This window comes from Hydra vulgaris, chromosome 12 (assembly GCF_038396675.1).
Source record: "Hydra vulgaris chromosome 12, alternate assembly HydraT2T_AEP".
NCBI lineage: Eukaryota > Metazoa > Cnidaria > Hydrozoa > Anthoathecata > Hydridae > Hydra > Hydra vulgaris.
In genome coordinates, this window is record NC_088931.1 from 66,385,961 (window position 1) to 66,403,732 (window position 17,772).

At 29.9% G+C, this 17,772-nt stretch overlaps 1 protein-coding gene across 2 annotated transcripts; it reads left to right on the forward strand.

Moving 5' to 3' along the window:
* The first annotated feature begins 1,994 nt into the window (after positions 1-1,994).
* LOC100199013 (uncharacterized) lies at positions 1,995-14,925 on the forward strand. 2 transcript variants are annotated; one of them, XM_065814189.1, is made up of 5 exons: positions 1,995-2,019; positions 2,353-2,588; positions 2,700-2,881; positions 11,240-11,365; positions 14,665-14,925. In XM_065814189.1, exons 2-5 carry the CDS (start codon positions 2,360-2,362, stop codon positions 14,890-14,892), a joined length of 765 nt encoding a protein of 254 aa, XP_065670261.1. In that variant the 5' UTR covers positions 1,995-2,019; positions 2,353-2,359; the 3' UTR covers positions 14,893-14,925. The 2 variants fall into 2 exon arrangements, with proteins under 2 accessions (XP_065670261.1, XP_065670262.1); XM_065814190.1 differs by lacking the exon at positions 1,995-2,019 and adding an exon at positions 2,134-2,250.
* Positions 14,926-17,772: the final 2,847 nt, after the last annotated feature.

The following is a 17,772-nucleotide window of genomic DNA, read 5'->3' on the forward strand; positions in this document are numbered from 1 at the left end:
AGGTTTTTTATTTGCTTCAAGTTCTTGTTAAAATAAAAAAAAGCAACTATTTTGATCAGTTCATTAAAATCTTTCATTCTTTAAGATCTTTTAAGATTATGAAATTCTTCCTTAAACCTAAACTCTTGGTGATTTACTTGGACCACAAATAGCGTTTTTTTTTAATATAAAAAACTCTTGCATATTACATTTAAGTTTAAGTCGCAGCATAGAACGACCAATTTGGTTCTCAATTAAAATTGCAGCTCCGTTATCGAACATTTTCAGATGTTGTGTTATAAACAAATGAAATGACAGATGATTTTAATTGTTAACTAGCTTCATCACTGCAAAACCGATATTCTAGAAAATGTAATACTATTTAAAGTTGCTCCACCTGCTACCAAAGTTTTTTAAAATAAGTACCTACTGTTTTTGACTAATGCTGGATCAATCGTCATCTGTGCAAGGCCGGCGCGAAGAGGTGTGTGTAAGTTGTGACACCCCTTCCCCATTAATGAATTATTCGTTCATTTAGTCGGTTAATATGACCCTTTAGACAAGTCAGTCCGCAAATTTAGACTGTCAGTTAGCAGAAGTAGACCAGTCAGCACACAAATTTCAGAAAACGAGGATCTTTTTTTAGTCAGCAAAAATTGTAATGACAACCTACCTACCCCCCACATCACGTGGCATCTATTCGCGCCGGCCCTGCATTTGTACACATTTCTTTTAACAGTTCTTTTCTTGATATTTAATTGAGCCATTGAGCCAACTTGAGAAAATTTTTGTTGGTCTTTTAAGTATTCTTGGTCAATAAGCCTCTCATCTTTACCAGAATATTTTAGAAATATTTAGGTGTCAGTGTGTGATAAATCAAACAGATAGTTGAGTATCAATTTAAAACAATGGAGTAAACTGAAAAAATGTTTCATTAGTTTTATGCATCCTTATAGTTTAGCTCAGTCATTTAACTGCCCTGGCAGCATGGACACTTGTCAGAAAATGGAGCAGCATGTTAATGCAGTAATCCCAAATCCAATCATGGCTGAAGACACGAGTTTCGAAGTGGAGGGGTACAATCGTCAATTTCTAAAAAAAGTCTAGATTTTTCTTAAAAAAAAGTCCTTTGGAAAAAAATGGGGGGGGGGGGCACGTGCTTCTCGGTGTTGTCGGCCCTGCAATCATATATACAAAATGTCGATATTATCATTCCCCATCAATTTTCGTTTCAGAAATTAGTTTGAAATTGGAATCTGTTTTTTTAAATATTGTACTTTACATAAAGATGTTTAGTACAAAATCGTAAAAGGATAAAATAACTATTTATGGGTCTAATATTTTTATTATGTGAACAAATCTCTTCAAAGCAATTACATTGTTTCTAAAAGTTTGAAATAAGCTTTTTTCAATGATGCAATATAAAAAATCTGCCACATAGAGTTTTAAGGGTTCAAATAATAAAGTAAAATAGCTTTTAAGGTATTTTACTTTCGGCGTTTTACTTTGGAGCTGATTTTCAATTCATATTGAAAATCAAAGCTGATTTTCAATTCATATTGAAAATCAGCTCTTAAGTAAAATAGCATGATTTTACTTTGAAGCATAATAACATGATTAACATTTAGAAAAAAAATATTTTGCTTCTGAAGATATGAATAATAAAATTGACAGTTTTCAAAATTTTGACACCTGTTGGGGAACCATTGACTAAAATGTTGGCATGATATAAAACTTATATTAAATTTTTTCTAATCAAGATCCCCCGGTTTACTCACAAACCTTGTATATAAGATGTTTTAACTTTTCAATGAGAATATATGAGATCTTAAAAATACGAATAGCACTTTACCCTAATCTGCAATTTTAGAATTTTAAAAATTAGGTTCAGTTGTTGGCCATTCTAATTTCAACCAATTTAATCGCCCCTCAAACTTAAATTTTAGATTATATTTTTGCCTCGATGTCAATTTTGCTTGATTAAGTAATTTATTATCGATTTACATTTAGTGTGTAAGCCATACATGAACTTAAAAGTTGGTAAAGATCTAGATAAACCCTTTATACTTTCGTTAACTTTGTGACGTTTTTTATACTTTGACAGATTTTTGTTACTATAATTGTTATTATTATAATCTTTTTATTATATAGAATGCAAAAATCATATATAGCTTAATGTAAATTTATATTAGTTGTAATCATCCGCCCCATCTAACCGGTAGATATCTCTTTATATAAACACAGAAAATTATACGAGGAGTTCTGAGAAATGTAAACCTAATAGCTCTGTGTTATTTAGGAGTTTTTTAGTTTACTCATTTTGGTAAATTTAATAATTTGTAGTTAATGAAATTATGTTTTAACTAAATTCAGCTTTAACATGTTCCGGGCTTTGCAAAGATCGTCAATTTTAAAAAGTGTTAGTGCAAAAGCATTTGCTCAAACTTCTATTCAAGCAGAAAGGTTTATTTCAACTAAAAAGGCTGTAGTGTTTAATTTGCGTGGATCAGTTGTTCCAGCTTTAAGTCATGTAGTAAAGAAATTTGCTCGTGATCATAACATGTCAGAATCAGAAATGATGGCAAAGCTTTTCAAGGAGGGAGATAAATGTATGTATATAATAAACTACAATGGTTATGATCAAACGTAAATATTTTTCATTTAGTTTTTATGTAACTTAGTTAACTGATCAAAAATAATTGTTTTTATTTAAAATTTAGCACTTTTAAAGAAAATTGAACCAGCTCTTCTTTCTCGTCATGGAAGTTTTCATGTGGCTTTGGCTGAGCTAGTATCTGCAATTCAAGGTATACGTGCTGAAGGTATCAAAACAGGACTTATTTTAGATGCAGGAGACCTTAATCCTGCATACATTCCTATTGACACAGAGTTGTTTGATGTGGTAAGTTTAAAAATTATCATTTTGATAAACTAACTATATTGATTGACTAAACTAACCAAGTTGCCTTTTTAGATATAGTAACCAGGTTGTCCAAGCTAACCGGGTTACCTGTTTAGGTAAACTGATAATATACAAATAAATTTAATAATATACAAATAAAAATGTTTATCTTGAAACTAGTTAGCTTACTTATCTTCCCTAAAATTGTTACCGTTTAGCTTAATTTTAGATTAATTCATTTAGATTAATTCATCATTAATTCGTTTAGATTAATTCATCTAGCTTGAAAATTCAAGCAATAGTGATAGTGTTAGAGTGCTTTGCTAGCAAAGCAAGAAGTTGATTGTTCTCAACTTAATTTTATGCTCAATGGTTTTGTTTGTCAACTTTATGAAGTTGATGGCTCTCAACTTATTTTTATGTTTAATGAATATGTTTGTCTGGATACCATTTATTTTTGGCAGGATGAATTTAAAGCTATTAAAAATTATGTCTTTTAAATCATTAAGTATTATAAAAAAATTATGTACAAAAAATATAAGTTACATTTACTATGGATTTTTTTAAACGTTAAGTGAGTTTTTTAAATCCATTTTATTGTCATGAAGAAAATAATAAAATAAAAAATTAGTTACTACAGCATTTGAAACTGAATTTTTTTTCTTATTCTTTATAAAAAATGGAAAAGAAAAATAACAAATAATAAATATTTTTAGGGGGCTTTTTGATGCCATCTATCCTCCCACAGTATTGAAAAAACATGAAAATAAGAGAGAAAAGTTCTCTTATAAAGTTTATAATAGATCTGAATCTTATGAATATTAGAAAAATCAATGAATCTTAGAATCTTCGGAATCTTATGAATCTTAGAATCAAGAAATCTTAGAATCAATGATCTTATAAAGTTTATAATAGATCTGAATTTTATGAATCTTAAAAAAATCAATGAATCTTAGAATCTTCGGAATCTTAGAATCAAGGATTTGCAATGTTTTTAATAACACTACGAAGAGATTTGCAACAATTGCATTTTTCATTCCTAGTCAGTGCTCAGTTTCTCCACATTTACCCTTAGGTTCTTCTGATCACAATTTGATATCTCTAAAACTAATATCTCATTCTTCTTCATCACTTGAATCCCCCTATTATTGAACATCTTACAACTACAGTAAAGCTGACTGGGATTCTTTTCGTGATTTTCTTCGTGATGGCCCTTGGGTAGAAATCTTTTGTCTTCCTGTCGACAAATGTGCTTCTTACATAACTTCGTGGATTCAAGCTGGAATGGAATCTTTTATTCCCTCTCGATGATTCCAGGTCAAGCCTCACTCTCCTCCATGGTTTTCCTCACACTGTGCTGCTGCGATTGCCAATCGAAACCGTTACTTCCATATTTATCAGCAAAACAATTCTCCAGAAAACAGACGTCTGTTTATAACTGCTAGAAACAATTGTAAAAAGGTTTTGTCTAACTCCAAAGCCCGCTATTCTCAGGTCATGAAATCTCGTATCTAATCTCAAAAATTAGGCTCTCATGACTTCTGGAGAATCTTTAATAATATCAATAATAAGGGCAAATCTATAATTCCACCTCTCTTGTATGGTTCAGACTTTGTCACCTCACCTAAAGACAAAACCGAATTGTTTGCTAAATACTTTTCATCAATATCATCTCTTGATTCCACTAGTTGCGTTCTACCTGATATTGCCAACAAACAGGTTGATCCATTGCTTGACATTTGTATCACTCCAGCTTCTGTATCTAAAGTGATTTCCTGCCTAGACTCTTCTATAGCTTGTGGCCCGGACAACACACCTGTCATTGTCTTGCAGAAGTGTTCTCCGAAGCTGTTGTCTATACTCTCAAAACTATTCAACAAGTGCTTATCAGAGTCTTGCTTTCCAGCCTGCTGGAAAGCCGCATCTGTTATCCCTATCTTCCAAAATTCTGGAGAGCGATCTGGCTCGTCTAACTACTGTCCCATTAGTCTTCTTCCTATCATAAGCAAGGTTTTTGAATCTTTAATTAACAAACACTTAATTTCTCATCTTGAATCTAATAACTTACTTTCTGACCAGCATGCCGTTTGGCATGCTGGTCTTCTCCATAAGCTTCCTTCTTATGGTGTATCTGGCAACATCTTTAAGATCATTGAATCCTTCCTTTCCAAATTGTAGCATAAAAGTTGTCCTCGATGTACAACACTCTTCTTCTTATTCTGTAACTTCAAGGGTTCCTCGAGGTTCTATCCTTGGCCTTATACTCTTTTTACTTTACATTAACGACCTTCCAGATATTCTCACATCTGAGGTGGCATTGTTTGCTGGTGATACTACCATTTATTCTTGTCGTATTAAGAAACCAACACCCTCTGATTGCTTGGAGGGGGCATTTGAGCTTGAAAAGGATCTCACTTCTGCTACAGCATGGGGCTCACAGTGGCTGGTGAACTTCAATACAGATAAAACTCAATTTTTTTTAGCCAATCGTTATCGCAATAAGTTAGATCTTCTTATATTTATGAACTGTGATGTACTCAATGAGTTATCTACTCTTCATCTTCTAGGATTAACTCTTACTTCCAATCTTTCTTGGAAACCATATATCAAATCAGTTGCAAAATTAGCATCTGCTAAGGTTGCATCTCTTTATTGAGCTTGTCACTTTCTTACTTCAGATTCTATTCTCTATCTCTCTAAATCTCAAATCCGGCCTTGTATGGAATACTGTTGCCATATCTGGGGCGGATCTTCTAATGATGCCCTTTCTCTTTTAGACAAGGTGCAAAAACGCATTGTAAACATAGTTGGACCTGCTCTTGCAGCCAATCTCCAACTATTATCACATCGTCGTAATGTTGCTTCTCTTTCTCTTTTCTACAAATACTATAATGGGCACTGCTCTAAAGAGCTAGCGTCTTTTGTGCTATCTACTAAAATTCATTCTTCTGCTACTCGTCATTCAACTAAGTGTCATCCTTTTATCTGTGACTGTTCCTAATAGCTCCAAAAACGCTTATTCGTCTAGTTTTTTTCTTCAAACATCAGCTCTTTGGAGTTCGGTTCCTTCATCTTGCTTTCCTGATTCATATAATTTGCAATTTTTAAAGTCGTCCGTCAATTGTTATATTGCTCTACAATCTTCATCTTTTCTCTTTCAGTAACTACCAACTTTAATTAGTGGCTGCTTGCAGCCTTATTGGAAGGGAAGATGAAAAAAAAAAACATGAAAAATGTCCTCATATAGCGTGTGAAGGCTTTTCCTGATTGCATGTGTCCTACTGTTAAAGGGGCATAGACTGTTTCAAGAGCGCTTCTCAAACCACTTCCTTCAATCATACATCTAAGTGAACCTAGAAAACTCATAAGTTGATGGAAACCTCCAAGACGAACAAATATATCTAAGTTTTTTGTAGAGACTATTTCGTATGCTTTTATGTAAAGCTGCTGATCAAATGTTATGGATGGCATTGTAACATTCACTTTTTTGGAGTGATCAATGATCAAGCAAAGTAGTGAATATAGGGCTGTCAAATCAGTGGCGTGTAAATCAATCACAGGTAGTTTAGCAATGTTAGATTTCTGTTTTACAATATTATTTGTTGCAGAACCATGTAGCCAGACCAACTTGGACATGGATTTTTGAAAAGGTAGCCAATATTTCATAGAAGATCAATAAAACAAGCTTGAATTTTTTCCTAAAATTATATAAAACAATTAGTTTTCAAACTTTGTAAAGGTATATATTTTTTCCATCAACAGTAGCAATGTCATGGTCTGTGTTGTCAGCAACAAATTGAAGAAAGGAGGTTCCCTCTCAGGAGATGATCTTGTCGATAGTATTATGCTTTACAACATTCTGTTTGTAACGGATAACCTTAAAAAAATTACATAAACATCGATATTGTTCAGATTCTGGGAATTCTGATTAAAATAAATAATACGCATCTTTATTATTATACAAGTAAATACTATACATATCAGCACTTTAATGAAATAAAACTTACATGTTTTTAATAATTGAGGTACATGGGTCAATGTTTAGTATGTCCTCTTTAGAAGGATATGTGTTGGAATTGTGGTCATGATTCTTTATGACATTTTTCAAAAGTTTTGCAGCTGTTAAAACAACATGCTTTCTCTCCACGTTTACATTTGTGTTTTTTTCTTGGTACCATTTTTCACATAAGATGTCTCTAACACTGTCCAATATAATTATATTGCTTCTGCCTTCTTTTTTGACAATGCGTAAAGACTTACCGTACATTTCCTTTAATTTGAATTTGGTCATTTTTATTGAATAAACGTCATCATTGATTGACATCATTTTCAAATGAAATACTGACAACGTGTACAACTCTATGTCTCTTTCTAACAATTCACATATAGTATTGAATGATGTCATTTTGTTACTGCAAGTAGGACGTCCAGATGTTGAATATTTTGGTAAAGGGTTCTCGAAGCTGTCTCTACATGATATGTGATATCTGTCTTCTGCTGCTACTAGATCATTCACACTGATTAAACATACTTCTATAGTTTTAGCTAGTTGGTTTTCTCTATTGCGGCATATTTCAATGGTGGAAGAATGTATGGCTGATTTTTTTCTATGTACTTCTTCAAATTTATTGCGATTTGGATTTTTTCTGTCATTGATACAATCACCGCTACAATAAAAACATTGTTTTTTAAAATCAAATAGTTCCATTTTGGCTCTAGTAATACGCTCTGTCTCGATTTTCATTGATCTTTTTCGAGAGCCATTTTTAAAAAAATTCCTACAGGATAAATGGATATAAGTGTATTATAATAGCAGTGAGGGGATGTTTTTTCTTGCTATAATCAGAATGCTTCGAACCTACATGGTTCAAAGGATCATGTATTCTTACACCTTCTCCGCATTTAATACATAATGTTATTCCATTTGATATGTCAGTTTGAATTTTACCCTCCATTATTATTTTTTCTTTAAATAAGGAGACAGTCAACCACACAAAATAGTTTTTTTTTTTATATCTAATTCAATATTTAATTCACAGCTGTTTCAAATGCATTGATAAATATAAGTATTTTTTATATTGTTTTCCTTCTAGCTATGATTTCAAAGAGAAATTCATTTTTATAATAAAACGAATACTTAAGCTTTCAGAAATATTTAATTGCTTTTGTTCAGTCATTCAATAACATCATGGCAATTGAATTACACTTTTTTTTAATAATGAAGCTATGATATCTAAGGACACTGTTTCATATTTATTAAATTTTTAAAAAAAATGAAAAAACCTACATTCTAATTTTGATCCGCCATTTTTTTTGCTTAACTCCAAAAAAGTGACAAGATACACCATTAGAAAGCTGATAAAATTATCTTTCTGATAATATATAATGTCTCTATAAAAATTTTTTTCTAGGTTTCACTATTTTTTGGCCAAATTCTACAGTACTAAAAAGCTTCTAAACTAAAAATTATTTTAACTTAAATTAAATTCATTTAAATTAAAAAAAATTTAAATGAAATTATTTATATTTAAATTTTTAATGGTACGCTAGATTAAGAAGCAATAGTATAAGAACCATCTGCCGCCACTATTTTATTATTATTTTAAGCTAAAAATTTATTAGCTTTATAAAAATTTATCTATTTTAGATCATGGTGTTTTTGGAAGGTCACAGGTACCAAAGGTGTTTAAATTACCAGCTAAAGTTTATTGTATTAGAAATCATGTCATCCATTACCAGATACTTAACATAGTGGCAACTTTTTGCTAGACATCATTAAACTTCATAAAATCGTAACTGTATTTTATACCTTAGGGCTTGAATTAAGTGATTGCAAATTGCAATATCTGGAAATGCTTCTGGTATTTAAATTTTAAGCTTTTTAAAAACTGTAAACTCTGTTTTGATCACTAAACTCAATAGCTGTTATTCAATGAAAAGTATATATTGATCTTGAATTATGATATAAAATCTTATTGTAAAACCATATTATTACTATTATTATTAAATATTATGATTTAAACTTTATTATTTTAATTCGTTTAAATAAATCATGAGATAAAACTAGAAAAATAAAGCACAATAAAGTACAATATAGTTCTAAAGAAATTTAGCGGTGTATATAAGTCTAAAGGAATTTATCAGTGATCAAGTATTTTAAATAAAAGAAATCCTGAAAAAAGATAAAAAGATACTTGTATATCCTATTCAATGTTTTCTTACAAATAAAATGCTCATAACATTTTTGCAGATATGTATACAAAATTAAAGAGGAGTTTAAAAATATATAAAAACTAATTTAAACTTTTTATAGTTATTTTAAAACAAAACAAAAATACACTAATGACTTATTTTAAAATATTTTTTTATTATTTTTATTTTGAATTAATTAATTTCTAATTTAAAACATTTAGATTTTTAAATTGATATTTCCTTAAACTTTCCCCCTAAACAAAAACTGTTATTGATGTTTCATACTATGCGCAAATAGCTTTATCATAATTTTTTATAGGTTGATTTTTAAATTATTATAAGCTTTGTTTTTTCATTAATTTTTGCAATATGAAAAATTGAACATTTCATTAAAACATTGTTCACGTTTTTAATAAACTGAGAATTTAATGGCTAGAAATATTTCCAAATATTGAGATTTGCGATAACTTAATTCCAGCCTTGTACCCTATAGTAAAAAAGTGGAATTTTATACACAATACATGTTATTCCCTTTAACATCTTTTTGTTTTAACAACTTGCTACCTATCAGTACATCTATACTTCAAATATATTTTAAGTGGCATACATTGACTGACTTTAATAGAGATTAGCACATTGGGATGCTAATGCTGGAGTTTTGGCGTTATGTAAATGGCTTAACTTGTAGGTAAAATCTTATTTAATGGTAATGGCTTATTTCGTACGTAAAGTGAAAACGGTCTAATGCTTCTTAATGAGGCCTGCCATATTATGTAATAGTTCGAGGTGTGAGTACCACATATACCACAAATTAGTACAACACAAACTAAACATAAAATTATCATTGGTACATATTTTTTCACTGCATGTTATGCTTATATTAGCAGCCCATGAAATTAATCTTTTAGAGGTCGGCAAAAAAAAATTGATACAAAGATCTTACCATAAAATGAGGTCGGCAATTTTTGACCAATCTCAAACACTTTTAGGTTGGCTTTGCCGAATATCAACACTAATTTTGAGGGCTGTATTAATATAAGTATAGAACAAATCATGAGCATCACACTACAGTTCTGACAGCTGCAGATTAAATCTGGAAGGATGGCTGGGTTGAATTAAAGAAAGTCAATGCCTGTGTAAATCCGAAAATATGGAAAGAACCAATGAACCATCATTTAAACTGTTATTAATGCATGGTTGATATATCAAAGTATAAAAAGACACACAAGTTTTATTCAGGGATGAATTACCTGGTCCTATTTCACCTCGATTTAAAGAAGTGGCTGCATATCATTTTGAAGAAGACACACAATATGAACTCAGTGATGACTCTGATTTCAGGGAACTGAATGATCTGCCTTATCTCCCTAACCAACAAGAACTTGATGACTTAGTAAAAGATTTAGGACTCACAAAATCAAATGCAAAACTTGTGACATCATGTTTGAAAAAATGAAATTTATTAGATCTAAATTGTTGAACCTCAAAATATCAAAAAAAGATATGAAACATTTCCATGCTTTTATGTATTATCAGAATCACTGTGCCATAATCATGATGTTTTCAGTTCTTTCGTTGACATTAGCATTGTTCACAATTTTTAAGAGTGGAAGCTATTGACAGCTCAAAAAAAACTTGTAGGCAGTATTGTTCCATAAGGGAAATTAATTTCCTTTGATTCCAGTAGATTGTTCTATTCATCAAAATAAAGACTACAAGTCTTAAGAGTCTAAAAAGATACCAGGAGAGATGGAATGCAGCTATACTGGCTGACTGGTCCGGTGTTTTATACACATCGAGCACAAACTTCTTATAAGAAAAACAGGTTCTACTTTTCAGTTCTAGTTTTTTATAAGATTGCCAAAACAGCATTATATTTTTTAACTAGTAAATGTTATACATACACTAAAGTTGAATTTTTGTTATTTTAGTTTTATGATCAAACAGTTGATACAGTTTAAAATTAAAGTCATATTTAAAGTTAAAATTTAGAGTTAAAATTTTGATCAACAGAATTTTTTATGTAAATTTGTGATATTACCTGTATATTAATACTAAAAATGTTACCTTAAAATTTTATTTAGACAATTTTAGTTTAAATTTTTTTTAAATATTTTCATGTTATATTTAATAATCAAATATTAGATCATTTTTATTTGTTTCTAGACCTCTCCAGCTTTAAAACCTGCTATTCTGGATCAACTAAAAGTTGATTCTGCTGATGTTGTGTATGTTGATAATGTGGAAAAAAATCTAAAAGCTGCACAATCTTTGGGAATGACAACAATTAAAGTTTGTCCTTTTTATCTATTTTTTTCTCTATTTTCCATTGTTGTTTTAGGTATTTAGATGTATATCATGTAAGTAACCATGTTACTTACTGTTTGTTTGTAAATGCACTATAGCATTTATTGAGCACATTAAAAAAAGCAGTTAAATGATTCACAAAATCTATTTGCCATCCTGAAAAAGTTGTTTAGAAAAAATTTTTATTTTTAGATATGCTTTATTATTTGAGTAATAAAATTGTAGCTAGGTAACAACATTTGTTAAAAAGATGAACAGACAAAATTTACATTGTATGCATTGGTTATCAAACATATTTTACATACTAAAAAGATGAATATACAAGAGTTACATACCAAGTACTTTGGTTGTCAAGCATATTTAATATACTAAAAAGATTTCTTTATACATTAAACTGTTATAACTTTTAGTGAAAGACATTAAGATTAAAAAAAGAAAACCAATTTTTTTGTGTATTTGATTAAAGTTGGTCATCATTAAGTTTAAGATTATTTGACTGAATAAAAAATTTATTATTTATGATGTTTCGTTGATAAACAATTTCTTGTGTTATTTTGGGTTAATTTAAATGCACATAATTTTAAAAATCATATGAATTGAACTATTGAGTCCCTTGGATGTATTTTTCATCATCTAATTCAAATATTGTTATTAAAGTCAACTTTACAAAGTATGATTATTTAATTTTATAATAAATTATATTCAATAAACATTTTTAAGTAATATTATTGATATTAATATTGTACTTTTAAAGTTTTAAATACTGTATAAATATATAAAAAAATCATATATAGCTAAGCAAAGAATTATCAAAAAATATATAGTTAAGCATCAACCTAATCAATTTATTTAGAATTTTAAGAAAGACTTAAATTCTTAATAAAATGATTTGGTTAATGACATTAATACTTACATATTTAATACTTACAAATAAAAGATATGCATTTTGGATTTTCAACTGAAGAAGAACTTGGGCATTTGTTATGTAAAGATAAAGTAAAATCTGCATATTTAAAAAAAGTTTAAAAAGGAAGCTGCAAATATGCTAATTGTTATATTGGAGAAAATCACTCAAAAAAGTCCATTACATCAATGCATGGTAAAAAATGTATTTGATCCAAGTTCAATATCCTCTATACAACTAAAATAATGAGTCAAATAATGAAGTGAGATGACTCATCTAGTATCATTGTCTCAAATGACTTATCTAGTATCAATTCTTGATTCATCTAGAATCATTGAAGATTATTAATGCGACTAAAGCAGTTAAAGTTTTGCCGCAATATTCAGATATGTTGGGGAGTGTTATCTCAAGATTCTAAAAAGAAATCTTTCAGTTGCGAGAGCACTAGACTAGATGAGTTCTTTTTTCATTAATCTTCAACCAATATACCAAAGGAATTAAAATCTGTTCTAACATTGATTCTAATCACGAGTCATTGTTGAGTAAGTGAGGGGGGGGATTTAGTATTAATAAGATTGTATCTAAAGTTAGTTTGAAAAAAAGATTGGTGATATCAAGAAAGATGATAGATCTAATGCAAAAGAACAACCTAATACCTACAACAATAGAACTAACAAAAAAGTTTATAAGTCTGTTAAAGGTGCACGCCAAAGGTATAAGCTAGACCTTGAACAAAAGAGAAAGAATGCTAAGCAAAATAAACGCAATAATCAGTTGGAAATTGTAACCAGAGAAATCAGTGATGTAGTAAAGAGAAAAAGAATTCCTACTAGATTCCTGCATTAATTTAGATATTGAGTTTATTAATACCATATAAGAGGCCATATAAGAGAGTCCGTATAATACCATATAAGAGAGTAAAAAATTATATGGGATTAATAATTAAAGTAAATGGTTTGAAAAGTAACAGCAAAGAAAAACGCGTTTTTCTTTGTAAAAAAATTTTGGAATAGAAAAGGAAAAAAATAATGTGAAATTTGTTTTCTTTGTTTAAAGATATAACTTTATTGTAGCTATTATTTTTCTTAACAGAATAATTTTTTTTTTTATAAAGTTTTTTTTTTAATTTTCTTACTTTTTTTGTTTGATCTTTATAAATAGCAGAAAGATAATTAATTTTTGAAACTTTAAGAAATATCAGCATACTTATGTTTATGAATTAATGTCAGGGAAAATTTTCATTAAGAACCTGTAAAAACCCTGTATATAGTATATAAATGTATTAGAATTGATATAGTTGTTAGTTTTAACTGAGTTTTTATTAGCTACTCATGCTAATATATTTGTAGCCGACATAAGTAAAAAAACTTTTTTTTTATATAGATTTTAAATTAAGTCTTGAATTTGTAACTAAACATTTAACATTCAAATATACAACTTTTTAGATTATTTTAGTCTTTAATTTGTAACTAAACATTTTTTTTTTAAATTTTAACTAAACTTTAATTGTAACTAAACATTTGAAGTCTCTAATTTGTAACTAAATATTTCAAAATATACAATTTTAAGAATAAAATAAAAATTTTGATTGCATTTAAATTTTATGAAACTTTTGAAAAAAAAAAATTTTGAACACAGATTAAACGTGATCATTTAAAAAAATAAAAATGGTAATGTTAATAATTTATGAGTTTAAAAATACATGTAATTATATTATTCAAAAATTAAGTTGAAAATTTTTAATTATTATCAGCGTAAAAGTAATCTAGAACCTAGTACTAGGAACTAGGAACTTGTAGGTTTTAGCGATTAGGTTCTAAAAACTTTATCATGTTTACTTTTTTATTTATTTTTTAATCAAAAGTTTTTTAATATTATTTGATGGACTATCATGAGTGATTGAACATGGGAATTAAAAGGTTTTACATTTCTCAGTCATAGTGTAAAATACTTTTTTTGTAGGTGCTTTCTCCTCTCTTTTTGGTAGTTAGCACCACGTAGTATGACGCTGTGTTTGTCACTGGGGATAGGTGTTCAACCAAAAAATCTTGTTCTATTTAAACTTGCACTTTATTGACAAGCTTTAACTTACAATTAAAACAGGTGCAAGCAAAAAGTTGAACTACATTCACAAAATTTTAAAAAAGGTTGTATCAATCTTAGTCTTCAATTTAACTTTAGTGTATTAACATTTTTAATGGCCTTTTAAAAGTTTGTTAAAGTTCCTCATAAACTATTAATCATTTTTAATGGCCTATTAAAGATTTATTAAACTAACCTTTTTGAAATTCCTCATAGATCGTATTAACACAGATTTTTATTTTTTTACTTTTTTTGACATATTATTTTTATTTTTACGTAATTTTTTTCTTCGGTATAGGTTGAAAATATAGAAAGCGCCCTTCGTGATATTGAAGCGTCCTTACAAGTGCCATTAAAAGAATTTCTACCAGGCTTCTCTTGGATCTACTGGGACAATGCTAACTCCCCTTACAAGAACACAAAAGAGAATTTGTTATATTACTTATTAGTCATTTACGTTTTTATGGTCAGCGGACATCTATCTTTGAAATATGTATTTAAGGTTGATGGTACCCAACAACATTAGATTTGTTAATATGAAATAAATTTTATGAAAATAGTTTAACCAGTTGATTTAAATTATTATTTAATTTATTATTATTTTTTGTTAGCATATTGATTACTTTTATGTATTGCCCCTTTTTTGTTCGACATTTATCAGAAAGTAACAAGCCGACAATTTGACATATAAAATTTTATCGCAATTGAATTCATGTTTTTTCATGTTTATCAAAAAAAAACCAACTACAATATCCACTGCTCATGTGTTTTAATACAGTTTTAAAATGTTGATTTTATATGCCTTTCACTTGTAAATTTTATGTCATTAACTCAGAGATTTTAGTAGTTGGTTACTTTCTTTTGAATGTTGCTCGTTTATATTGCCGGTAGATAATGCCGTGATAAAGACGGCTTGAGGGCTGTTCATAAACGATGTCAATGATTTTTTCAAATTAATCGACCCCGCCTCCCCCCTTTGTCAAACTCTGTAAACTTTTAACCCCCCTTCTTTATATATGACTAGCTGGAGTTACCCGGCGTTGCCCGGGCCATTATTTAAACTGGCTTACCTGATATCTGTACACAAAAATGGGCCCCCCTGACCCCGGGGTCAGGGGGGACCATTTTTTAGGCCCCCTAACCCCGGGGGTCGGGGTACGGGGTCAAAACCCAGCTAAGAACCTTCTCCCCCTCGAGGACTACCCCCATGCCAAACTTCATCGAGATCGGTCCGGCGGTTTGGATTTCTATAGAGAACAAACAAGCAAACACACATTGCCCTTTAAATATACCTAGCTGGAGTTACCTGGCGTTGCCCGGGCCAATATTTAAACTGGCTTACCTGATATCTGTACACAAAAATGCCCCCCCCCCTGACCCCGGGGTCAGGGGGCCCCTTGACCCTGGGTACGGGGTCAGAACCCAGCTAAGAACCTTCTCCCCCTCGAGGACTACCCCCATGCCAAATTTCATCGAGATCGGTCCGGCGGTTTGGATTTCATAGAGAACAAACAAACACACACACATTGCCCTTTATATATATTAAGATAAGATGTCAGTTTTTGCATCCCTCCCTCCTAAAATAACATTAAAAATATGCGTAAACTATTATACATTTTACATAGTAGTATATAATTATACATTTATATAGTAGTAGAACTTGGCAAATTATATTATACAACAATTGATATCTTATCAAATAATAAACAAACTGAGCAAATTTTATTCTATATTTATTATATAAATTCACTCACTCATCTTTCCATGGATTGTAGTGATCTTTAATTGAAACGATGAGTAGTGAATGCTCTCCGCGAACTAAAAGGTTATTGTCCTCTTGAGGTATAATCAGATCCGTTGCGTCAACTTCATTTTCATCTAGCCAAACTGCTGGACGACAGCTGCCATAAATTCTGACGCTTGGCAGTGGAGGGAGTGTTAAAGCGGAAGAATGTATATAAACGTGCTTTTTCAGCATAGCTTGAGAGGCACAGTAGATATTGCCCTTTTTACAGATTCTAACAGCTAGGCTAGACTGAATTGATTGACAAAACGCATCGTACGGAAGAATTGGAAGTCTTTTGGCAGGTCGAGGAAGAATACTTTAATGTTTTACGCAAAAAGCGTAAACAGGAATGATGGAAACAACTCTTTAGCGTCTTCTGAAACATCTACTGCTTTAAGATCATCTCTCCACGGCTGACCGGGACAGGTGGCTGTAGAAATCGTGCTCTAATTAGAGTAAAGAAAGAGCTTCTTATAGTCCGTCAACAAAAACGGTTTTCGCATGACAATTTGAGTAAAATGTTGACTCGTACGAAGTGTTGCGCTAATCAAATTGTCATCAACGTAAATCGTTTGGATTGGCTGATTGTATAAAACTGTTAATGTCCCCTATGGGAATTTGTATAAATAGCGTGTCTATCGCAGCCTTGTTCTCTTGGAGTAACCTATTAAATAACAACGGGCTCGAGCAACTCTTCCACTACCAGCTGTGATATACGATCTCTTCTTTGTGTTTATTGCATATTTGTATAATAATGCTATTATAATTTGAATTAATAATTAATAAATTGAACTCGTTTTACAATACGGCTCTTACGTAAAACGAAGATCATAGACGATCAAAAGTTGATCTAATTATAAAAGGTTTCTTGACTCAAGCTCTGATTGCTCTGGATTAATATACTCTACAACGGTTGGATAACGGTCAATTTTTAGGTCAGACTAAATATTTGCTAAAACCTGTCCGGTAAAACCCAAGTTCTTTTTTTCTAAATCTTAATCTGTTGTCCTGCCTAATTCAAAGTGGTACCAGGGTAAAGACAACTTTTTTAACAAAAAATTGAAAACTATCAGTAGACTTTAGCTCTTTTCTATTAATGAACAAAAATAAATAAAAAAGTACCCTAAAAAATTTTTTTAGTGATGATGTCATTAATTATGCTCATAATTAGTGTTATTTTACCCAAAAACTAATGTAATGTATCTAACTTAATAATATTTTAAAAATAATAATAATAACTGTGTACATGTACAATGACAATGTACGGATATTATATTGTCAAAACTGACAATATAAAAAACTAGATACATTATATTAGTTTTTTATATTGTCAGTTTTGACAATATAAAAAACTAATATAATGTATCTAACTATAATATAAAATACTATTATCGAAACTTCATCTAATATAACTAACTCAAAAGTTGTCAAAACTGTTTTAAAATTTGAACATGAATACTTTAATGTATTAGAATTTTTTATTTTTTTATTCTTTATTACATTTTAAACATGTCTTTATAAAATATAAAGTTTACAAGATTACAAGATAAGAACAAAAAGTAAATGTCAATAAAAAAAAATTTCCTTTACAAAAGAGTTCGTTTAAATTATTTAAATCTG

Coding starts and splice junctions, on each gene's coding strand:
- LOC100199013 (XM_065814189.1), top strand. CDS start 2,360: ATGTTCCGGGCTTTGCAAAGATCGTCAATTTTAAAAAGTGTTAGTGCA. Junction 2,882..11,239: donor ACACAGAGTTGTTTGATGTG/GTAAGTTTAAAA, acceptor ATTTGTTTCTAG/ACCTCTCCAGCTTTAAAACC. Junction 11,366..14,664: donor TGGGAATGACAACAATTAAA/GTTTGTCCTTTT, acceptor TCTTCGGTATAG/GTTGAAAATATAGAAAGCGC.